Raw genomic sequence first — 26,513 nt, 5'->3', positions numbered from 1 at the left:
GAGATTCCAACTCAAAATAGAAAAACAGAAAAGACTGGGAATGTAGTACAGTGGTAAAATGCCACTGGGTTCAATCCCCAGTACAAAAAAAAAGTTCACAGATATTATGATGCAGATATTATTAGTGTCTTTGGGTCATTAGTAGAAGCTCTCCATTGCACAGATGATCCTTACTGAGCCTTTTCACTAAATAAAAGAAGTGGTTACTTGATTTGCAAAGCCTGAATCTTAGTTCTAAACTGCACTTAAGTCTGCTCTCTGTTCTAGGTTCAGCCTTCCCACAGATACTTTTCCTAGTCTGGCCTCTCCCACTCTTCAAGCACGGTTACATTATGCGATTCAGGCACTTCTGTGGGTTGACGTTCGTATAAATACAGTTTTGTTTTTTTTTTAGTAAACCAGGATTCATTCCCCGCTGAATTGTTCCTTCCTTTAGGGCAAGAACAGTGCCTATTCATCTTTGTGTCTCTAGCACCTAATACAGTACTGGCACAGAAGACATTTGATAAAGGCTTATTAAAATGAACAAATCTATTATTCAGTCACTTCTTAATCCAGTCATAAATCCTACCCTTTCACTCCTTTCAACCCCACATCTCGGAAGAGAGAGGCTACTAATACCTTGACATCCTAGGCCTCTAAATTTGAGGGAGAGAAGCTGGTTGGCAATTTACAGTAACAACTTTGTTTTTAGTTATAGATGTACAATACCTTTATTTTTTAAATTTATTTTTATGTAGTGCTGAGGATGGAACCCAGTACCTCACACATGCCAGGCAAATGCTCTACCACTGAACCACAACCCCAGCTCCTGCAGTAACAATTTTATTTAAACATCTGCACAAGTTATGCACATTTTATGCATCTTGATGCCAGAGTATGACCCAAGACAGTTTTTTTTTTTTTTTTTTTTTCCCAAGACAGTTTTCTTGTGCTTGGTTTTCCAAACTCAACATTTAACCAGCCTAATTCTATTTTCCAGCTTACATCCCAGTCCATAAATAGAATTCTATCAGAAAAGGAGCTGGTATATGAAGTTATTCAGCAATAATAGCTGCAGCCTCTATTTTTGACTGCAGGCACCATCTTCATTTGAATATCCTTCTTTTTCCAGGGTAGTCTTCCCAAGAATTGTTTATCCATCTTGCTACACTAAACAGACTGTAAATTTTCCTTTCTATTGGAATTTCTGAAAATTCTGAAAGAAGAGGTAGAAAATACCTCTTCTACACACAAAATTCTTTGAGTACCCCGACGTGATGGCTCTCAGTATATTTAAAGAATAAACCTGTGCAGTGAGAGAATCTGAACTACTGAACAAAAGAAGGAAGCTGCTGGGGAAGAGTTATTAAGAAGACATCAACCAGAGCAAAAAAGGTCACTGAACTAGGAATCACACTTTTGATGTAACAGACATGCCAATGACGAGCATCATCTGAAACATGGAAAGTTTTAATAGGTTTAATGCACCGTCTGGAAATGTGTATTCAAAGGAATGCTCCAGGAAAATCCTGGCTATGGATTCTGTCTAGGGGAAACAAGGGTTTCCAAAAAAACAAAGAAATGAAAGGAGAAGGAAAAAAACAACACAAAACTCACTCTCAGTGAAAATGTTAAATGTTAATCTCCAGGAAAAGGCAAAAGTCAAGAGAATGGAAATGACTGAGGCAACTCCTATCTCTCAAGGGAAGCTGATTGCATGCTATCCTGAGCTAGTAAGAGACAGGTTTTCTGTCTACATTTAAGGCGATCTGCTTCCTAAAGAAGAGGCATCCAAAACACTTATTAGCAATTAATGCTCTACAAACATAAAAGTAAAATAATAAAAATAACAAAGGAAGCAACAGATAATATAGTACAACAAATAGAACATTTACTAGGAAAACAATAAAGAGAAAACATTTACTAGGTGCCCTCTATGTGCTAAATGCTGGTCAGGAAAAAGAAGCATCTAACCCACCCCACTGAAACTGACCCTCAGTGAATATACACATCAAGAGCCACCAAAACTACAGGGAATGTAAGGTGACACTGTACCCTTACGTAGGTTGTAAGTGTATCACATTAAATTAACAAACCAGTACACCCTACCCCCCTATGTGAGTACTTTGCTCTTAACTTAATGTCTTCATTTAACTGGTGGCTGTTGTAATATTTCTTCAGAGATTATTAAAATATTAAACCAATAGTAAAAATCAAAAATTGAGCTGCAATTTACTCTTTCATGCACAAAACTAGCAGCTACATCTTTAAATCTCTGAGGTGTACCACATGTCCATAACAAAGACAGTTAAATCAATACACCATTAAGTTCTGAAACTGTCAACACAGGCGCCAATTTTCTGATTACTGGAGGATATTTCTCATTATTTATATAGTCACACATTAAAAATTCAAATCAAAACCTGATTTTTAAAACAAGTAAAGTATAAATTAGGCTTATTGAGAAGCAAACTTTATTTAGCTATGCTGGGCATAATTATCCAAAAGTAGACAAAATTACAGGCTAAAAAAAAGTAGTGATACTTTATTTAGAAAAACAATAGTTCAAAATTAAGTTCTTTACTCCTAGTTATATATCCAAGAGAAATGAAAACATATGTCCACATAAGAACATGCACATGAATGTTCACAGCAATATTCATAACAGCAAAAAGGAGAAACAACCCAGTGTCCATCAGTGGATGAATGGAATAATAAAATGTTACACCTGTACAATGGAATGTTATTTAGTAACAAAAAAGGGATGAAGTAGTGATACATACTACAAAATGGATGAACTTCAAAACATGATGCTAAGTGAAAGATGCCAAACACATAAGTCAAATACTGCATGATTTCACTTATGAGAAATGTCCAGAACAGGCAGTATCTACAGAGAACATAGATTAGTAGCTGCCTGAGAACGGCAAGAGAAACAGGGGGCAAGGAGTGACCACTGCTGAGTCTCTGTTTAGGGAAGAAAAAAGTGTTCTAAATTAGTTGTCAGAGCTGTACAATTCTGTGAATATGCTAAAGTCCACTGAGTATATATTTTAAATGGGTGCATTGTATGGCAAGTGGATTATATCTCAATAAAACTATGGGGTGAGTTGCTTCTGTTCACATTGTGTTCTGTTGTTCATTTTTTAGATAATATATTTTTAAAAAGTCTTATTCATAATGAAAATTAATTTCCTTTTTAAGAATCATCTTTTTTACTCTTCTCTCTTTCCTGCTACCTACATAAACACAAACCAAGATTTCAAACTTAACATGACTTCAAATTATGAAAATTAACAGCATCTTTTATTTAGAGAGCCAGAACACAACAGAGAATCTTGCCAAGAATGAGTCCTAATTAAATCCAGAAATCTTTAGGACAGAAATCCTGAGGAGAAGGGCTGTGGGAACTGAAGAGCTTTCTCATAACTGTGTGGTTCTTTTGCATATATAGAAATGTTTAGAATGTCCTTTCCACAGCTGCAAAGTATTAAGAATGCTGTAAACACATACAAGGTAAGCTTCCCCACATGCATGCCTCAAAGGCATTTATAGAGAGAACCCTGTGGCCAGAGGGCAGCTCTTTACAACCGTATTATCTGAGAAGTGGCTACAGTGCCACCTATCTTAAAATTTCACCCCCAAGGGGTCTGTCACACAATGGCTACAATGTCCATCCTGAAGTCAATCCTGTGCCTCCAAAAGGTTCTGGTTAAGACGAAAATGTGTTGCCTCAGAGGGAGAGCACAAGAAAAGCCCCAGGAAACATTCATATAGTTGGGGTCACCCTCCATTGCTCCCCTTTCCCTACTTCTCTCCAGTATTTCTCGGCTGTTTTGGGTTCTGCTGGCTCCTCCAGTCTGTCTTCCCCTTGTGCCTCAGTCCAAGGCCCCAGGACTACACACTCACCTAGGCCAATACCAAACACTGGGATGCAAAGGACCAAGAAGAGGCTTGAAGGAATGAGGGAGACAAAAGATAGGAACTTTGAGGACACAAAAAGGATGAAAAATATCAGGCACATGGGCCCAGCCCAGACAGTGATATAGAAGCAACAGCCAAAGGATAATAAATCTTGGGCTTGATCCTGCTGAGAGGGGTGTTTCAAACAGACATTGCCCACTTAACAATTCTGCCCCATTAAGGGAAATTTAAGATTAAAACCAATAGATACCTTGGCCCACATAACCTATAAATCTATGCTTCTAGCACAAATGTATTTACCAATTTAAAAGACCAACTAAAACATTTCTTTCTTGTGAAATTTTGGTAAAATACACCCTCCATTTTAAGAAAGTTTGATATTTGACTGCTTATAAAACATAGATTAACAGATTTTGCCTTTTCAGCTTTACAGAAAGCTTCCCAGATGAAATGAAAATGTGGTTTTATTACCCAAAATTATTAAGCAGCTTCTACTTAGAGTTAAGGTCAGAGATATGGAGTAGGGAAGTGCCACATGGCTTTCTGAGGAAGCACATGGCCTTTGGTCACATCTATGTGCAAAGGAGTTCACTTCTGAAGGGCAGACTGGAAAATTCTGAAACTGAGGGCTCTTTATGCAGGCTAATAAACTACAAAAGGCCATTCTGGGCACAGTGAATCATAGAAATGAGGGAGAAATCACCAAAACATGAAAATGGTGCACAACAACATGGATAGGTTGCTTCAGGTCTCCTGGAGACGTACACAAGCAGAATTAGATGACTACATTTGGGAGACCTAAGTTGCTTTCTAAGTTTAGTCAAATTCAAGTATCTTCTCGTTTTTAATCCTTTTAATTAAAAAGAAGGGAGAGCAAACAACTGCATCTTGAAACCACTCACAGCATTTTGATGCCTCCCATGAATGGCTGGAGCACAGCAAGCAGAAGAGAAGCAGAGAAGAAGACAGAGTCCCAGACAGGCCACCTAACACTGCCTGGCCACCCACTGCAGTCAGATTTCATTACAGCCATGTAACGGGGCAGATTTAAATACAGCACTAACACAACACACTTCATATTTTGAAAAGATCACTCCAGCTACTGGAGGCAAATGCTTTCTGGTAGGACAACAGCAGAAGCAGAGATCAGTGAGAAGGACCATCCTACCTGAGTGGGACGATGGCTTGGGGTACAGTAGTGGTCGGGAAATGAAGAAGACATGGTGAAGTACAGATTCTGCAAGCATTCTTGAGATAATGTCAACAGCACCAGCTAAAAGGCCAGAAGGAGGTAAGAAGACACAATGGAGACCATGGAGCTGAAGAAGAAGGGGAGGTTGGGAAGAAGAGACAGTGAGTACAAGCTCCACTTAAAGAACACTGCTACAAAGGTGGGCAGAGAAGTAGGTGATGACTGGAGGGGGATGAAGCAATGACTGGAGGGGGATAAATCAAGGGAGGCAGTTGGTTTGGGATGTGGTGAGGTGTAATTGTGTGTTTAGAAGAGAAGACACTATCATATGCTGGTAGACACAATTCAGTATAGGAAGAGGTGAGGGAATCAGGAAGGGAAATATCCGCATCAGGGGTGAGAAGAAAAGAAATTTATCCAAATCACAATCATTTACTAAGCACCTATTAGATGTTTCTTGGCTCTTAAGGGATTCACAATCTAATGCAAGAAAGAGAAATATAAATTATTAAGCAGTAAGGTAAGATCCAACAGAGGCATTTACAAAGCATCAACATACTATGATAGAATATTAATGTACTATGATAGATGGGGGACAGGAACTGACACAAATAAATGACTAATTAACTTACCTAAATTATTAATATATTTTGAGTAAATATTTTAATCAATTATTTCCAATTCTATTCATAAAACAAGGATTTTTATGCTGCTAAAAGATGCAAAGTATTTATTTAGTTAAAAAACTAAGCAAACTCAGTTTTTGTAATCAATAAAAAAATTGTTATAATAGTTCCGTTCCTAATGGTTTTTAAGTTTTACTTACAGTTTAAATATTTTCCACAAGTGCTATATGATTGAGCTCAGAAATAACTTTTTATTCCACAATGTTAAATAACTAGCAACAAAGAATTTAAAAAGAAAAAAAGATACCCTCTTTTTTTATAAGCTACCCATGTGGGTGGGTTTTTTCAGGACCTATGGAGACTCATTCTGATGTGTACATTTTCATCCTGACCTGTGTATTGTGTCAAGGTCATTCTTATGTAAAATCAAAAGCTGACCCTCTGAGCATTCTACTCTGGCCAATCTAGCAAATCAATCAAACACAATATACAACATGAATAAAACGTCATTTTACTCCAAAGACTGCACATGGTCTCAAAATGACTCATTTCAAAAATCACATATTTTTTGATGCTTCAAGAATACCAACTGGATGAGGTTATTCCCAAAACAATTGCTAATATTTTTTAAATATAGTAATTTTACAACAAAAATATTTCTAGAAACACTCAGGTCCAAAATTGAATAACTCAGAATCCCAAAATAAATTAAATACTGGATTAATGCTAAGTTAATTTCATTTAAAATTTCCCTCTTACTACACCAACCTGCTGGGCTGCTTCTCCATTCACCAAGTGAGGAGGCATCATGGTTACCTCTCCGTTCAGCAGTGGTGGCAGTTCCAGAGGGATTTGGTCGGTCATCATCATTGTGACATACATTCATGGAGAATTTCCCTCAACTGGCTTCCTGCAAAAGAACCATCATTTTTTTTAAAGGAAAAAAAACAAAAAAAGACTCAGGACCACAAAAATCACCTGTTACATAAGTTAGCAATCTAAGCACTCCATCACGAAGTCTTCTGAATCCCAAATTATTCTAATCACAAAGAATTATTACTGTTGTGTGAGGCCCAAGGAGGGACAGAGAAAAAGCAAGGAAATAGTCTGAATTGGGAGATCGAAACCAGAGTCTCCAAGCAGCAACACAAACATAACTCTTAGGTCTCAGCTTTGTCAGTTAGTTACAAACTTTTAAAACCTGAATAATAACCATCCTACCCCCAGAGAGCTTTCTGAGAATAAAAATAATTTTTGACATGGTAAAATGTCAAACAAAAACTGGTAGTATAATTTCCTTTAAGGTCATTACAAAATGACCTCTACTTATTAATCTTTATAATTTCCCCCTTTCATTAGGATCAAAATAATACACATAAGCATTTAATCCAAGCAAGTAAACCAAGGTTAACCATATATACTATTGCTGTAATTTCTAACTCAATCATTAATTTGCTAACTACTCATGTTCTAATTAGTTCTCCCCCATCATTTCCTTGACTTGAATTTATAAATTGTTACATATTAACATCGTTCTTTCAGATTCACATCTTGAGCTTTCCTGTACCTCAGATATGCCCATGGCATCCTATGCAGAGTTTTGCTCAAGGGCCATCATTTTCATAGAATAAATGAAAGTCATACCCATATTCAAAATAATACAAAGGCCACTTTTATTCCATATTAGTACTTGCCTCCTGTTGTATTTAGCTTTTCAGTGCAACAGGAAGAAAATAATAGTAAATTCCTATTGAGAATTATAATTTGTTCCTTAAAAGGTATCTATATTTTCTCCCATGATGCCTAAAAAACTGTTGCACAGTAAGTTTAACAGCATGAACAAAGAAGAATAAAACATGATTTTAAATTATTTCAGAAACAAATTACCATACACTTCATACTTAAATAAAAATGTCCCCCAATTTTTCAAATTCACAGATATTTGGCCAATTGAGTTTTAATACTCAATAACCAAATCAACCAAAACAGTACAGCAAATCCTTTAATTAATACCTCAAATTTGTCTCAGGAGTGATATAAGATATTCTCGTTTTTAACTCCATCCTGAACATTAAATATACCTCCCTCCTTCCTCCCATCCAAAAGAAACACCTTCCTTGAACATATTAAATAATGCATAAAAACCACCCAAGAGATTATAAACTTTTTTATTTTAAATAGGTAAATTTTACACTATTCATTATAACCCCATTTGAAGAAACTAATTATTTAAGCACCAAACAAGGAAATCTTGTCCCAACTCGGGAAGCACATTCCATAATAACAGGTCTTATAATTCAGTGTTAATAGTACCATCATGCTGTTTTATGAGGCAATTACTCAGTTGCTAAGTAAATAAAAGTACAAAGCTTAAAGACCAATAGTTTATCCTGATGAAGGAAATACAGTCTTTACATTAAAACTAAGTTAATCCTACTGACACTCTCATGACATAACTGACTTTAAATCAACTGATAATCAAGAAGAAAAACTAATATCCATTTCAATTTTCTTTCTAATATATTTTATCCATAGTGCAGGAGGGAAGAAGGCTACTCTTCCTCAAACTGATACTACACATGCCTGTTTCTGAAGTGTGGTGCTTAATGTTCCTTCAATACTGCAGGTTGGATCCCTAGGTAGTGAATAGTAAAATAGATTAGGGGTCTGAGTATGAGCATCCAGGGGTAAAGAATCATTCTACTCATTTCCACTTTTCCCTCATTTCTTCCAAAAAAAAAAAAAAAAAAAAAAAAAAAGGAGCTCCTGGCACTTGATAGAGGTTGAAGGGCAGATTGCAGATCTCTGCTATCTCTCCCTTCCCTTCCATTACACCTATGAACACCAAAGTGTCCTGGTCATCTCCTAGACCAGAGAGAACCGGCTCTCTCTCACCCAACAAGGCAGAGGGAACGGCAGGCCATGAAGGTCTATTCAGCTTCTACAGGTCCTACTATTAGGTCGGAGTATAGAAAATAATGATATAGTTTAGAGTTCTGTAGCAGGTAGGGGATGGCAGTCCTTAGGACCTGCTTCCAGACAAAGCTATGTATGTTTCATATGGTCCAATCCAGATAGCCAAAGTTTTTAAAATTGGGGTCTAAGCCTCAATCCAATTAACCATGCTGTTTTGTTCCTACTTATCACTTTTTGGGTAGGTTCTGGGGCATATGGCACAGGGTTCTGAAAATTCAGGTAGTCTTGGTTTCCTGTCCCTAATACCAATGGATATCTTAACACCAACAGTAAGTCTAACACTGATGATTCCCATTTAAGAAATCTTATGGTTGGCACCATGTTAAATAACAGGACTTACTAACAACAACACACAACAATCGAGCCTCAGTAAGCAGCACCCCTAAGCACAGAAGTCAAATCCAAAGCAGGGAGTTAGATGCCACGTTCTGCATGAGTGGGATAAGGTGGATGGACCTCAAGGGGCAGGTCCACAAAAGTCCTATAGATAGATGTAGGATAGAGTATGGGAACCAACAAAGAGTTGCAAAAACATCTTTTTTTTAATTCTGATAGTGGTTTCCAGGGAGTGAACCCAGGGTGTTCTACCAGTGAGCCACATCCCCAGTCCTTTTTGTTTTTTATTTTGAGACAGGGTCTCATTAAGTTGCCCAGTCCGGTCTTCAATTTGCAATTCTTCCACCTCAGCTTCCTTAGTCTCTGGGATTATAGGCATGCACCACTGTGTCCAGCTGCAAAAATGTTTTAGTATTGGATTTTACCCCCAAGAAACCACATCCATGGGCACAAGGAGATCATTGTGTTTACTTTCAAATATTTGACAGGCAAGTTTAGGTAAGACACCTAAAACTTCTTTTCCTACTAATGATGGATTATCTACCTCCATCACTATCCAGTAATGTGGTTATTACACATTACTGGGAAGGGAGTAAGGGAAAGAAAGAGAAACTGTATAGTCAACTGTATGTCCACACACTCCTGAGGAACTACAGGAGGGATTTATGAACATTACACATTCAGAATGCTGCAACTCAGTCGCCCAGCAACCACACTATCAATCATGCAGGAAAATGGAAGAATCAAGAAAGCGAATAAAGGCCACCATGAATCAGGCAGAGTCTCACATACTAATAACCAAAAGTGCTGATCCTCTTTCCCTGGGCTACCAGTTGGCCAGCTGGCTAACCAAGGCCTATTTGTAATTCTAACAGTGGTAATCCAGACTTCAAGTTCACTGGAATACAAAGTAACAAATTCAGGTAGGCAGAGTGATACATGCAGCCAGCAAAGCTTACTCACTTCTATATTTCAGGAACATACACAGGATACTTCCATTTGCCTGGAAGGCAAGGATCATACAGAAAAGCAATAAATGATCTCTAGGCATGAAAATGCCCAGTTACTTAACAAGGACACTTTCAGCTGTCCTGTAAAATTATCATAGAATAGAAAAAACTTCAGTGCCATATATCTTAGAAAGGCCAAGAGAAAAGGCAAGGAGAATTATAAAGAATGAAAAAAAGATGCAAAACAAAATTTAGGACAAGCAATAGTGTCTTTTAGGTTATTCCCCAATGATAAAGGGAAAAAACTGGTGAATTTGCCAAATACAAATGCTAAGTCAAATATTCAGGTCATAAATTAGGAAAACCACACAACATAACTATAGAAGTTTAAAGCAGGTTAGGTTGGGCCAAGACTGGAAAGGCTTGACACACAATCATCATTCAATGGTGACAGACCCCCAAAGTAAGACTCCTCTGTTTTGACTGGAAGATCAAACAAAACTACATATAAACTCTACTTACAACAGATATAGCTTAGCCCAACTGCTTTGAGACCTGGGTCATGAGACAAATCTCCCTGACGAGAGCAGACAAAAAAATATAATTAAAACAAAGTAATGCAGGTTGAAAAGCTCACCACCCAGTTGATTATAAAGAAACAGAACTTACTTCATTTGTAATGATTCTGGGTAGAAAATTACACATTTTCTAATTTCACTGAAGAGCTGGCAGGTCATAACTACTTTTTCTTATCAATTTTGGGTCATCATTTGTAACAATATCTTGTTTGGTCACAAGGTGATACACTAGGGAGTTTCTGTAGCATTTTGATCTTACATATCCAGAGAAGTTTTTGTTGTCCGCCTCCCCACCCTCTCCACTCTTTAAGCAGTACCATTACCCACTCTCCCTCAAATCTCAGGGTCATAGGTTAAACACGCTATCTTAATTTGTCTGGTGTAAGAAATCAGATAGTCAGCTGAATAAAGCAGAGGAGAAAGTCTCAAGAGGGGGTCTTAGAAATTCCCCCAGGTAACTTGCACCATCTTCCCTAAGCACTCAGGACAGACATGTGGTGTCTGGATAATGGAGCTGTAACTGGTTTCCATCTCAGAGTCCAGGTGAAACCCTCATTTTCTTGGTGTGGGTTCTCCCTAGACAGGAGACAGCTGTGTATCTGAGCTGGCCAGATCGATCTCAGAACCCCAGGCATTTTAGTCAAGGATGCACCACTTCCACAGTCTACCCGTACATGAAGAAATCGTGCAAGGAGTCCGTTCCTGAGACCACTGCCCTTTCCAAACAAGAATAAATGTGCTGTAAAACTAATCAGAATAAATGAAAAATAGATTAGCTCTACTACAATATACTTCTCTAATCCTCTGAACTCCACCGCCACCCCCACAGAGCTCCAAGGCTTTTCTCATTCTTTATTTTGCTCTTATACATACTTCTATCTCAAGGAATTTGGCAACCACTACAGGCCCTCACACAACCTCTCCCACTAACCACACATCCTAACACTAAAACCACAGTTCTTCATACCCAGCAATCCTATCCTTTTGATTAACAGGGAAGGATGCCACCTGTGGCTCACATCCCTCTCTCCTAAGAGAGCAAGTCCTTAGTGACCTGCTAGCAAGTCCCAGATTTACAAACAGTTCCTGAACAAAATGGCAGGGGTGGGGGCTGGGTACCCTGGAAACAAAATGACCAGATCTTCACTGCTAGTCGGACATTTAATTCAATTCCTTCCAAATAACATCCCTGAAGCTTTAAATAAAACCTTATTTTAAAATAAAATTACAGAGTCTTCAGTTTTTACATTTCTCTAGACGGATAAATTTTGATTTTTTTCTCTTATTTTACTTATCCCACTCCAAGTTTGAAAAGATTTTCTATGGTATTTTGGCCACCACCTATGCTAAGAAACACAGGAAGGCCAAATTCATGAAAAACCTGATTCACGGGAGAGAACAGCTGATCCATCTCCAAAGGCCAGAGAAAACAATTATATACGAGGGAAAAAAGTGTCTGGTGTTTTGTTTTGTTTTGTTTTTTTAAGAGTCAAAGCCCTAATCACTGCTGGGAGAGTTTTTAAGTCTGTAAACCTGGCCTTCAAATTAGTAACAAAATGTCCTGGTACTCACTTCATGGGCTGATGACCCAAATTTCCTTACATTAATTCAAGATGTGAGTTAGCAGTACAGTACACAAATTAGTTTCAGATGACAAGAAAAAGAGAAACGTAACAACACCAAAAGGAACAAAGTATACCCATCAGAACCCAAGTAGCCCAGCCAGGCTGGGTAAAGGAGATGGTTCCCTGACTCCATCACAAGCCAGGTAGAGGCGCTGGCCCTCACACTTCACGACGCCCTGCCGAGGGTATGCACCAAGGGCTAGACTATCCTGGGGAAGTGTTTAAACATTAGATGGGGTAAAGGAACAAATAAAGAGAAGCCACATGGTCAGTTTAAACTTTTTGTTTCCATGGTCCAATTCAAAATGCACTTTCTAAATGTATAAAACAAAGACCTATAAAGCAACTTGTAAATAATCTCAAAATAGTCTCTTCAGGATTCATCTCACTAAAGTTAACTGATTCCATGAATTCCATAAAGGTAGTATCTTTTCCAATAAAATTCAGATTAACCAATCATTGTCAGGCAATCTAAACATGTAAACATTTTGCACATGCCTGTTCGGTACACTGAGAAAAATAATGTCATGAGCTCATTGGTAAAATCATAGCTTGATTCATGTTTTATGAAAATTTCCTTCTCGCTAAAACCACCAATTAAAACCAGGAACAGTGTTGCACACCTGTAATCCCAGTTACAACAGGAGGTTGATGCAGGAGGATCACTTAAGCTAATGAGTTTGAGATCAGCCTGGGCAATATAGCAAGACTTCGCATTCTCTCTCTCTCTCTCTCTCTCTCTCTCCCTCTCTCCCTCTCCCCCTCTCCCTCTCTCCCTCTCCCTCTCCCTCTCCCTCTCCCTCTCTCCCTCTCTCCCTCTCTCCCTCTCTCCCTCTCCCTCTCTCTCTCACACACACACACACCACACACACAGACTCACACACACACAAACACACACATATATACACATTATGCACACACACACCAACCAGTTTCTAATAGATTCTTATGGGTCAGGATTCAGAATATTTATCAAAATCATATCACAGAAATGTTCTAGCTATCTATATAACAGCAATAAGTAAAAGTAACCCTTTTTCTGATTCATGGAGATGGGGGAAAGCACATCGGTAGTCAAAAAGACATACTGACAAATCTCCTGAATCACAGAAAACAAAGGTTTTGTCTTGCTGTTTTGTGTTGGGATGGAGGGGTTTGGGAGGTTATTAAGAAATCACTGTGGGGCTGCAGTTGTGGCTCAGTGATACAGTACTCACCTGGCATGTGAGTTCAACCCTCAGCACCATATAAAAATAAATAAAAACAAAGGTATTGTGTTCATCTATAACTAAAAAATATTTTTTTAAAAAAATCACTGTGCTCTCTATTCTATTTTAAATCAACATAACTTTAAGATGGCTAGTGTTTTATGAGAAATTGCAAGCCTCGTTTCTAAATGGCTTCCAATACAAAACCTAAACTTAATAAAACTTATTATGACCAATATTTATGCAACTTATTTACATTTGTTTATGCCGTGCCTGTAGTAAAAAAGAAAAGTCAAAAAAGTTCAAAATGTACAACAATCATATGGCACAGAAAAAAGAAAAACTGCATTCATGAACTACCCCCATACAGGTGGCCTTTAAGGATAAATGCCATCAGTCACAAGGACTGACAACTTTCTGAAAGTGTATTTCCCTTCTAAGCTTATTAACAAGAATTAGAAAGACACAGAAGGGAGAGAGAGCAAGGTAGCCAGTTACACACATTCCCACAACCAATGGGATATCAAAATGTCATTTGCTATTTTGTTTTCCTCATCAGAAAAACCTCTTTCCTTCCTGGTCCATGCTGGCTTTGAAAGGTAAAGCTCTTGACTGATCTTTCCAGACCTAGAAATCAGAAATGGTTATCATTTCTAGCCTTCCCAGCAGAACAGACAAAGCTTTTTGATAATAACTATGGAAACACCAACAACATCAACAGAAGGAACAAAATGATTAAGACAAATAGAAACACAAGTATTATTCAGTACCTCTGAAATTCTGAGAAAACCTGCTCGTCCATCAACACACATGGGACCGTTTTGACCATTCCCTGCCACTGTGAGAATATGGCTTTTATTTTCCTCCCCAGTAACACTACACCAGTGCACTGGCACTGGCTCTGCCCAGGTAGAATTAGCATGTGGCCATTATGAGCCTGATGTGGGGCACTATCATTGGACACAAACCCAGGGGTGATTCAGAGCTTTCCTTGCTCTCACTTCTCCCTGCACTTCAGGCAACCCTGAGGAAAGGTGCTTGGTACAGACAGGCACTCCCCTTTGCTTTTTTGAAAATCAAATGAAATCGTGCAATAACAAAAAAAAAAGGGGGATATACAGAGGGAGAGAATAAGAATTGAGGCCTGCTATTAGATTTTTTCACAGCTCTATTGCTAAAAACAGCTCAAAGAACTAGTATGCTATTGTTGGGTTTTTTTGTTTGTTTTTAAAGGCACTACAATGGAGCAACCCCAGCACTGAGTACTGGAAAACAGTCAGTTCCAATTTGGAGTTTGCCCTGAAGTTGAGCAATTAATTTCTTCTTTTATAAAATTAAAATATTATAGATTAGCCCTTAAGTTTCCTTAGCACTGAAGGTTCCTTTCTGCTCTTAACACACTATATTTCAAATTCTTATAGTGTTTACTTAATATGAATTAAACTAACCTGTTGGTTTTTCTTATTTGTTTGGATATAGCTTGAGTCTTCTGAATGGGAGAGAGGAAGTATTTAATTAGTAAAATGTTGAGGGAAAAATGTACTGAGCACATAGTGCTGGTAGTCACTGTTTTTATGCCAGTGAAATCTAATTTTACAGCTGAGTTCTATACAGCTGTGCAAGAAAGACTCTTGCCATGGCTTGCCACTTGAATGAAAGGAGGAGTGGTGATAATTGTTCATGCAGAAAAACCTCTTGAGACATGAGCAGTACCTGGAGGTATGTGCCCAGCTGGTTGGTTGAGGCACAAATAGTCTGGAATTTGCCTACTTGTCTGATATGTGTTCATTAGCAAAGTAAAATCACAGTTGTCTGAAAAAGTTCTTAACCTTAAAAAGTTCTTGCTTTTTGCATTCAATTATAAGCATACAAGATTTAGTTTGGAACATTTAATCCATAGAGAAATCCTCTGAAATAGAGAGTTTTGTTTTTTTTTTTTTTTTTAAGATTAAAAAGACAACACTGCAGAATAAAATAAATAATGATACATGACTCAAGCAACAAGTGAAAAAGAACTGTTCACTGTACTCTTAAGAGCAAAAAGATGCCAACTAGTTAAATATATAGGCCCTTCCTTCAAGAAACCATAGATACTTTTCCTTTAGTAATTTGATTTTGCATATTTTTAAATGTCTTTTGCATATTTTAAATCTAGCAAAGCATAGTCATTCCTGAACTACTATTTGGGAAAAGTACTATTTTGTGGAGGGGGAAAAAAAAAATCACATAATAAGGGTTATATGTAAAAAGTATATGTAATTTGGGGCTGCTTCCATAAACCTTCATTAATACACAGAGGTTGCTTCTACAGCACCCCACATACCTCAAATCTTTACAGAAACATAAATGCTAAAAGGAAAAAAAAATTACATCACAATCTCTTGACCTCAGATCCACATCCTCACGTAAATAACAGCTGAGTTTTGCAAATATTAACTAAAAGGGGGTTATCTACAAAATCGTTTACCAACCAAAGGTTCATTTGCTTTGTTGTTTTTAAATGTGCTTAAGTAAGTTCACAGATGTAACTAGACATTTTCATTAGAACACCTAGATTCATATCACAGTATCACTCATACCACAATAAATCTCACATCCCTCCCTGAAATCCCAAGAAAGATAGTCTAGCATCTACAAGGGAACACTGCAAATTATGAGCCCTTACTTTCGAATGCACCCAAGCTAACCCAAGGATAAGAATAACTGAGAGTATGCATTTTCAATGAAATCTGTATGTTTCTTTACACCTTTTCCTATAATAGTAAGGACAATGTCAGAGAATTGCAGCTAAGAATGAGAAAAAGTCACCTCTAAAGTCCCTTCCAGTTCACTGCCCGGGGAAGTGGAAAGGGTGGGAAGTCAGAAGCCAAGCCCAATCTCCCTGTATTAGAAGTGCACCCCTCACTCAGTCCTGGGACACAACACCTGCCTGGCACTCCTGCAAGTCCCATTGCCTAGCAGTTACTACACAGGTTCCCTGTGCCTCAGCTGCTTTGTCTACAATATGAGTGACATGGGGGCTCAAACACAAGACTTCTAGACTCCTGCTTAATAAAGCCAAACTGTATTTTATTCCATTTTTAGATAGCTATTATGAAGTAAATTCACATTGTGTATCACCCTGGATACCTAATAACCATGTATAACACCCCTTAATAGGTGGGAAAAATGCATCCCAAAAACAACTTGACTGCTTTCTGGAGGGTCTGGAGGAAGAACACCAAGATTCCGCTTGCTATTTGAGGCACCTGCACACTGATTCTGTCTGGCCTCACAACATTCATGTGAAATGACTAATACTGCCCTTTTATAGACAAACTAACTAAGATGTAATTAGCCAGAGAACACCAGACAAAAAGTAATGGCAATAGATGAATGCTTTCTTACTGTGACATTTAAGTTGACTGTGACATCTAAGAATCTGATAACAAAACACAACTAGAAGATCTGGTAAAAATATGTGTGTGTTACACATACACACACATTAGGTATGTTAGTGAGTTTTAAAGATTTGGTAAAACAAGCAAATGATACAAAATGAAGAAGCTATCAAAACTTTGATAACTTTCAAAGATACCCAATGAGAGTACAAAATCTCACTCCTATGCAGTCCTCAGTTCACCTCTAGAGTATCTGGTGAATCCTTACCAACATACAGATTTGATAATTTTTAAGGTACCTTTTAAAATACCTGAAGGATGATTAAGATATAGTCCTAATATTATCATTTAGCCTAAATGGATGAAAATTAGAAGGAAAAAAACCCCAAATTATAAACTACTAAAGTTGTCTTCCATGATGATTTTATTGAGATATGCCAGAATTAAACATAAAACAAAATTACTTCACAAGAGGAGAGCTTAGCAAGTTATTAATGAGGAGGTTATTAGAACAATATCTTTGATACTAAGGGTATCAAGGTTTTTTGTTTGTTTGTTTATTTTTTGGTGATACTAGGGATTAAACCCAGGTCACTTAATCACTGAGTCACATCACCAACTCTTTTACTGTTTTACTTTGAGACAGGATTTCACTGTTTTGAACTTGTGATCCTCCTGGCTCAGCTTCCCGAGCTGCTGGGATTATAGGCATGCACCACCATACCCAGCAATTCTACTATGTTTAAGGGAAGGTACTGCAGAATAAAACTAATCAAATTTGCCTTGTGCATGCACAAACAGGGCATCATGAATTCCATTATTATGTATAATCATAATGCACTAAAAATAAATAAAATTTTTTAAGGATTCTATAATTTTTAGATAACTGTTATAAAGTAAGGGCAATGCACATTAGAGACATATCCCTTTGATAATAATAACACTAAGAATATTCCAGAAGGACTAACTGAAAAGTACATTGTAAAGTAACCTCAAACAAAAGTACCTGAAGAAAGATAAGCATCCATTGTTTTAAAAAATAGTTATGCTGCACTCACTTTACATCAGGCAAGATACTAGAATTCTAAGATTCTGGAAATAAAGGCCCGAGGTTAAACACCATTACACTGTAATGTTGTACTTGATTAGCTAAGAACAAATCCACATTGGGCACATCAGATGAAACCCCCACAAGATCATGCCATGCTCTGTGAACCTTTCATCTGAGATAAGCTTCCCCAATGTCTAAATTTGGTTTCCCAGCTCTCATCTCTTTTCTAGTCTTTGAAATCTGACAAGTGTTACTGAAGGTGAATGTGTCTTCAAAACATGCCCCCACCTTAATCTTCATCTCTGATCAGCCAGGAGAACATGAAATTTATTTCAGTTCATATTGAATTCAATCACATTTATTTTATATACTTACTTTACTTGGCTAGATGCTATCAAACAATAAGAAACTAACAATAAGAAAAAGAATCTATACCAATTAAACATCACTGATGTTTTAACCTATTTATACAGATATACATCTTCAAAAATTTCTGACGTAAGTAATTTCAGATATTGGTTCCAACATTTTTTTCAAAAAAGTATCTCATTTGCAACTTCATGTAGGGGAGGTGGGGGCCAAGGATCAATGAGAATAGTGTATGATGTAGTATATGATGCACTGAAAATCTACCAATAACAATGTTTTCCTAAAAACAAGTTATAACTTAAGAATTATTACATTTGATGAAATTCTCGTAAGTAGTTATTTCAATTAATGGGACTTCATACAAAGCAAATACCAGGTGTTATTTAGAGCTCAGAAGGGACTGAAACAGAAAATTTCACCTGAAAGAAACAAATTAGCAAGTGCAAAAACACATCATGTAAAGAAACATCTATTTACTATTTCAGATTAGTCTATTATGATAAAATTATAATGAAAATGTATTCAATAACAATACTAATAACTCAGACTAACATTCTGAAAACACAAAAAAACACGATTCTCTAGAAAAATATTTTATTTCAAGAAAAGAAAAACTCTCATATACCAAAGCATTGGATTTGTTTACATTAACAGATGAAAATAATTGGTATATACATGATTTATATGCAAATAGATATATTTAAGTGTCTGAAAGTGTGGAGTTTGTCTATATTTTAAACACTGCCTTTGAACAATGGTAACATTAATTTATACTAATACAATTTGTTTAGAAAAAGGGGGCGATTCTCACTCATTTAATAAATAATTAGGTTCTACTCTGTATGAGACATTCTTTTGTACTGAAATTATGAAAAATTCTAAATTTCAGGAGTCCATTATTAGATTTTAAAATCTTTCCGAAAAAAATATCATTTTAAATTTCAACTTTGACACAAAAAGCATGATCTCCAATTCAATTTTAGTATTTCTCCTTGTGTGATGAGCACAAAAGACACACAAAAAATATTTTTCAGTTACTATTATTAATGAATTCAGAAAAGCACCACAGTGAAAAAGGCAAGTAACATTTTAGGATTACTAAGTTATGATGTCACGTATCCCACAAAAGGTATTAAGAATGCCAAAGGATTCGTCCCAGACTATACTCTGAGAACTACTGCCACACACAAGGAGTGTATATGTAAAACTATAAAACAATTTTAAATTCACTTTCTAGTAAAGTAAGATTGCTGTTAAATTTCTAGTTCTAGAATTCATTCACCTGATATGCCCAAAGAAAATAATCCAAATGCAGAGTTATTCAAATTCTATGACAGATTTCTCTTTCCAGGTCTTCTTTATACTATACTCTTTAAGGCACTTTTTTTGTGGGGAGGTACTGGGGATTGAACTCAGGGTCACCTGGCCACTGAGCGACATCCCCAGCCCTATTTTGTATTTTATTTAGAGACAGGGTCTCACTGAGTTGCTGAGCCCTTGCTTTTGCTGAGGCTGGCTTTGAACTCAATCTTCCTGCCTCAGTCTCCCAAGCCACTGAGATTATAGGTGTGTGCTACTGTACCCAGCTCTCTTTAAGGCACTTTTTGGGAAATAAAAGAAATCAGCTGGTGGGATAAGAAAACTGAAGGTTGGGGGCCAGGCACTTCTGTGGGGACTGTAAGCAAACCAGCGTGCAGGAGAGGTCAATAAATCCAGGACCACAGGTGAGAATTCCCATTCAATCTCCCCTGTAATCAGACTCATGTCCTAGATTCAAAGCAAATGATCAACAAGGAAGCAAAGATAAATAATATTGTGTTCCTATTCCTAAGAAAGCATGTTATCTGCTCTGATCTCTAGACTTCATTTACTGCTCAGTAAGCCCATTTTAAATCCTGCAATGATTTGATTTAGTATTTTCTAGGGTCACTCATTTATTTATGTGTTTCAAAGAACACAAAAAAGAGTCTTCTGAGGCATAAAGAGGACTCTTAAAATGAGAACCTCAAGTTTCAAATATAGACAGAACAATTAGTAAGACATTGAAATTCATTTCCTAGAGCAATGAACTAGCACAATCAAAATATGCCACTGCAAATTGATTTGCATTCAGCAAACACATAGCAAGATGAAAAGCTTCCCTTTCATTTTAAAAAATAGATTTACCAGGCATATTAATTTTCCACTGGTCACTTTAAATAAATGAAATTCCAAAATATCTTTCTTTGCAAGGGCATCCTAACCAGTCTCTGTCAGCCTGACCTCAAGTGGAATGTGTATTTACATTGCTGAGAGGCAGCATTGTGTGCTGGTGGGAAACTACGACTCATAAACCTCCCATTCATGGGAGGACTCCACAAAAGGTACTCACACAGGAAGCAGGCCTTGCAAGGAATACCTCTGCTGTTCCACAGTCAGCTTCCCCAGGCAGCAAAGATGGTGAACCACTCAAAAAGCCACGTTCACAGGCCTGAGCTGCCTAAACTTCAGGGTCAACAAAGCCAGTGTTGTTCACAACCATCTCCCCAAGTTCTGCCAAGGTGAAAGGGAAACTCAACAATTCCATGTCATCTTTCTAGAAAATCTCTCAAAGCATTATTTTGTTTTTTAAAAAATGAAATATGCTGTAAAATACTACTAAGATGCTATTCTTTTTCAAAACCAACTATGAGGTATTAATATTGAATATGCAATGCAAAAAAAATCAAAACTTCAAATGTCACACTTCATTTATCTCCACTGAAATTATGGTTCCTTAAATGCCAGTCATTGTGTTTATCAACAAGGCAAAATAAATTTTAAAAATTAATAATAATAATGATTATTTTAACTCAAGTAGAAAAGTGTGTATTTTCAATAGTATCAACAATGGTTTCTGCACAGATATGTGTGGGAAATGAAGATAATGGCACTTATACATAACTATCAAATCGATCCACTCGTGGGTGAAAAAAAAAACAACTTTGGTCAATTCAATATTTTGACTTTTTCTCCCATAATTGACCACAGAAAGAAACACACCCCGATTCTTTAAGAATCACACTGATTAAATTTTCAACACCCCAGTTTCTCAATCTGCAAAAGGGAAGTTACAGTTGCTTCCTAATATTTTAAGGTCATGAAATAATTTAATAATATTGGGCAAAGAGCAACTCTTTTCTCATTTCTCAAAGGATTGGATTCCTTGCAGTTCTAATAATCAGTCAATTTGAGTACAGTAAGAAGATCACAATTAGTATCCACAGCTCAAGGGTTTATGGAAACCCACTTCAGGCTGCTGCTATATCCATGCCAATCATAAATCATACAACTTACTAGCTTTAGGAAGCTTCCATCCAATAGAGAAAAAGTAAGCCAGAAATAATATAAGGAAATGTTCACAACATGTTTAGTGAAATGTATACAGTCAAATCATATAGTTTTTATTTAAAGACTAAAGTGCAATTTAGAACCAAAACGTTGATAATGGTTAACCTATGGATAATGAAATGATGGCCGAGTTATATTTTACCTTTGCACCTGTATTTTTCAAATAATGTAAATGAACATCTATAAATTTTATACTGATAAAAAGTTAACTTTTAAAAAACCATACGAATTCAATCTACTTCATACAACATCATTGCTTAAATTTTTGTGATGAAATACTTTCAAGCTACCATACACCAAAAACACCTATCCAAAAAGACCTATCTGTAGGTTTATCCAAGTCTCACAGAACTAACTGCCACCATTCTATTCTGACTACAACAGACAACAACAGAAGAACATCTGCAGCTTAAGTAATAGATTTGGTGCCATTTACAAAACCAGCTTTGGGTCATGCTTGCTGAGTAATCCCCAGATTAGGCATGCTCACTGGGACCAACCCAAACAGCTAAAAAAAAAAAGGCGGGAGGGGAAAGGCAGATTCCCCAGGCTTATTATTTTAGATAACAAGTGCACCAATAAAATCCTTTTCCAACAAACAAATCAAACTTTTGGGGTAGAGAACTCTATGTCAATCACAAGAATCAGCAAAGATAAACCTAATAATAGAATGTTACATACTTACTTAACTGTGCTAACTATGGTAGTCACTAACTAGCACAAAGGACTTCAAAAGCTCTCCCTAAGAAAAGTACAGGGTGAGGTCAGAGATTTTCCTTAGAAGTGAGAGGCCTCATCCTCCAACAGTAGAAAAGTAATTCGTCCACTCTTTTTTTCATGGATTCTCTCTTTCCTACTCTCCTTCCTTCTGAGCCTTCTAAAAATATTTGTCCCATATTTTAATTCCCACATTCCCATGTATTATAACAGATAATACATGTTCACTCTAGAAATTTGAAATATAGAAAACTAAGAAGAAAGCTTTAATTATTCATAATCACACCACACAGAAATAGCTCCTGCTAAAATGGTAATGGACTCATGTCATCCTTGTTTTTCTAGACATATGAAATTTATAAAGTTAGAAGACTATAGCTTACACTGTACAGATCTATTTTTTAGTTTTTGATATTTGAAGATTATAACAAAATGACACTTTTTTTGTGGTACTAGGGATTGAATCCGGAGATGCTCTACCTCTGAGCTACATTCCCAGCCCTTTTTTTATTTTTAGACAGAATCTCACCAAATTGCCCAAGATTCAACATGTGATCCCCCTGCCTCAGTCCCTCATGTGACTGGGATTTTAGGCATGTGCCACCATGCCTAGTTGACACTGACAACTTAAAAAACTAAGCAAGAATTGGTTCCTAAATCAGTTTACTTCAGAGAAGAGGGCAAATCCTCCTCTAGCGTCCTTAGATTTGGCAGAAAGACAGAATAAGCTAGGAAAAACAAGTGGTACAACTAGTAAGCCCAACCTGTATCCAGAGGCCTGATTTCTTTAGATATGATATTAAGTTACAATGATCTAATCCTCTTAGATTGTATACACATATTTTAAATAAACTTATGAATTAACTAGAATGCAACTATATGTTTTTGTGTTTACATCATGTAAGTTCCTAAAAAACAAAGAACTTTATTTTCTATTCCCTGAAATAGGATATTTTTTGCTGACTATTCATAGTACCTCCTTCACAACTATAAACCTACCCTTTCCTCTAAGCCGAATGTATACACCAGCACTTTGCCCCAAAACACTTAACTCAGAGCATCTACAGGTACTACTGTCAACAGAATTATTAACAGAACCAGACTGGCAAAACATATAACGTGACTCAAAAATAGCTTACTTATACAAAGACATACAATACAGCATGAAATGATGCGTCTGAAGCTTTTTCATCCATACAAAAGAAGATTATGGCAGTCAATTTTAATTGCTATAGAAATCAATCTGCTAACACAGGAAGAGGTTCACACCACAACTGTGTATAGAACAGTAATAACAGGTTAACAGAAATAAGGTCTATTTGTGTAAAACCAGATACATGTTGATTTGCCCATAGAAAAGAGTACAGAAGATATACCAGTATCCACATTGTTTATGATGAGGGAGGTGAGATGAAGAATTTTTCCTTTTATCAACACTTTGAATTTTTTTAATAATGCTTTTGTAGGAAGAGGGAAAAGTACAGTCATGTTTCACTTAACAAAAGGGACATTCTGAGAAATGTGCTCTTGGTGGTCTCACCACTGGGTGAAGTTTGTCATAGTATGTAAACCTAAATGGCAGCCTGCTGCACACGTAGTCCACATGACATGGCCTCCTGCTCCTACTACACCAGCTCCCACTACAGGCAACTGTAACACGATGCTAAGTATGTGTGTATGGAAACATAACAAAACACAGAAAAGGTACAATAGAAATATAATATAAAAGATTAAAAACCGCACACCTGTACAGGACGGTCACCAGGAATGGAGCTTGAGGAACTAGAAGTTGCTCTGGATGAGGCTGAATGGCGAGTGAACATGAAGGTCCAGGAAACTACCACACACTACACTACTCTAGATTTTATAAATACTTATGCACAGGTTACACAGTCATTTAAATTTTTATTCATTCCATAATAATAAATTAACCTGAGATTACAGTAACTTTAAGCTTTCTAAATGATATTTAACTTTTGACTCTTTTATAATAACCCTTAGCTTAAAATACAAACACATTATGAAGCTGTATATTCTCTTTGTACTCTTGTTCTGTAAGTTTTTCTTCTATTTATAAGCTCTTTTTTAACTGAGTTTGTGTATGTATATGTGTGTGTGTGCATGCATGTATGTACTGTGGATTGAACTCAGGGTCTCATGCATGCTAATCTCACACTGTACCACTGAGCTACACCCCCAGCCTTTTTTTACTTTTTAAGCTTTTCAATAAAATAAGGACAGAAACACATACATTGGCCTAGACCTACACAGGGTCAGGATCATCATCACTATCTTCCCCCTCCTATCATGTCCCACTGGAAGATCTTCAGGGACAATAACACCCATGTTATCTCCCATGATAACAATGCCTTCCTCAGGAGTCCCTCCAAGGGACCTAACTAAGGCTGTTCACAGTCAATTTGATTTTTTTAAAAGTAGAAGTGCACTCGATTGAGGCAACTCTCTCTGAAATCGCCCACACGCCTATTCTTGAGTCTGTTAGGTTTGTTTACACCAGCATTGCCATAAAAATGAGTAATATGATTTGCCATGACATCATGACAGTCACAATATCACTAGGCAACAGCCATTTTTCAGTTCCATAATAACTTTATGCGACCACCATCATATACACAGTCCATCCTTTACCAAACTTCATTATGCAGTGTAGAACAAAAAGATCTCAAATGCAATGTCATTATATATGTCAAATAACCTAAAAGAAAGATAAGAAACATCTGAGTGCAGGGACTCATGCCTATAATCCCAGTGTTTCAGGAGGCTGAGGTAGGAAGACTCAAGTGGGAGACCAGCCTGGGCAATTTAACAATACTCTGTCTTAAAATAAATAATAAAAAGGGCTGAGGGTGTGACTCAGAGGTAAAATGCCCCTGAGTTCAATCCCTAGTACAAAAAAAAAAAAAAAAAAGTTGAGTCATTGTTACAATCATCAAATACTTAAGATAGAGCAACTCTGGGCTCAATCCCCAGTACAAAGCAGGGAAAAGAAGATGAGAAACAGTTAACAGATACCTGCTAGACAATGCCATTAGACAAAACACACCTCTACATCTTCCAGGTATGAACCACTGTGTCAGCCCATCTTCTAAAGTATGCACAGCTTATTGGGAAAGGCAGGGTTCACCCCTTCACTCAAGACACAGCTGAGCCACCAGGCAGTCAGTGATGGTGGGGACTGTGGACCTCTTAGAAGCTATTTTCAGTTTCAAGACACATCACAGAATCCTAAAAGACTAAAAAGGAACTTTGAAAAGTTCAGTTCTGACTCAGGCTTGTAGAATATACAAACATCCTTAGTAGACCAGAGCTTCAATATAATAACCTGGCATTTTCTTTTATTATACTATATCTTTCAGTTAGTTACCCCAGGATTTCCTTTCTGTCAGTCAGTAAAAATACACTTACATGGAATAACAGGATGATGGGAGTAGTCAAGGTCAGAATTATAACTGTGTCTGAGTCAATGAAAAATATAAATTGCTGAGTATTTTAAATTACTATTACTGAATGGTGTCTTCCTTTGATAAAGCCCATGACCTCTGACCCTTCTTTTCCACTGCCACCAGTAACTGCATCACTACCCTAGTTTCGGAACTTATCAAATCACTTCTAGAGTCTGGAAAAGGTTGGGACCAATTTAGCCTGCCTACTGTCTCCTTATCATGTCCCTTCTGTCTAATCACCCACATGTGCTGTACATGGAATTCATTTATGGAACTTCACTTCTACTAAGCCACTACACATTCACTCACAAAACAGTTTTTCTTCAAGCAAAGGTCAGAGGAGCACCCATGGGACAGATGCAATGAGGGACATCACACTGCTGAGGGAGTAGTTCTTCAACACCAAGGACCCTGCATAAGGTCTTTCCAGGTATTGTGCAGAAATGACCCAAAATAGAAATAAAGGAGGCGCTGGTTTAAAAATGCAGATTCCTTACCAGTGTTCACAGCAGCATTATTCAGAGTAGTCAGAAAAGTAGAATACAACTAAAATGTGTCATCTGACAAATGGATACATGAAATGTGGTATATCACACAGTACAATTTGTTTAGTAATAAAAAGGAATGAAGTGCTATAACGTGGATAAAACTTGGAAATATTATGCACAGTAAAAAACAGACAGTACTCAAAGGCCACATACCATGTGATTCCTTTTACATAAAATGTCCAGAAAAGGTAAATGTGTAGACAGGTGGCTGCTTGGGG

General features: G+C 37.0%; 1 protein-coding gene across 2 annotated transcripts in view; it reads right to left on the bottom strand.

The window, feature by feature from the left end:
• The window catches only part of Fndc3b (fibronectin type III domain containing 3B), a 338,390-nt gene that overhangs the window by 258,335 nt on the left and 53,542 nt on the right, over positions 1-26,513 (bottom strand). For both annotated transcript variants that reach the window (XM_047563477.1, XM_047563478.1), the window contains exon 2: positions 6,493-6,634. In XM_047563477.1, coding sequence (XP_047419433.1) covers positions 6,493-6,606 — 114 coding nt within the window. In that variant the 5' untranslated portion in view covers positions 6,607-6,634. The remainder of the gene's footprint in view (positions 1-6,492; positions 6,635-26,513) is intronic.

Source organism: Sciurus carolinensis, chromosome 9 (assembly GCF_902686445.1).
Source record: "Sciurus carolinensis chromosome 9, mSciCar1.2, whole genome shotgun sequence".
Classification (NCBI taxonomy): domain Eukaryota; kingdom Metazoa; phylum Chordata; class Mammalia; order Rodentia; family Sciuridae; genus Sciurus; species Sciurus carolinensis.
The sequence above is the reverse complement of the archived record's forward strand: the minus strand, read 5'-3'. Positions and strand labels throughout refer to the sequence as shown.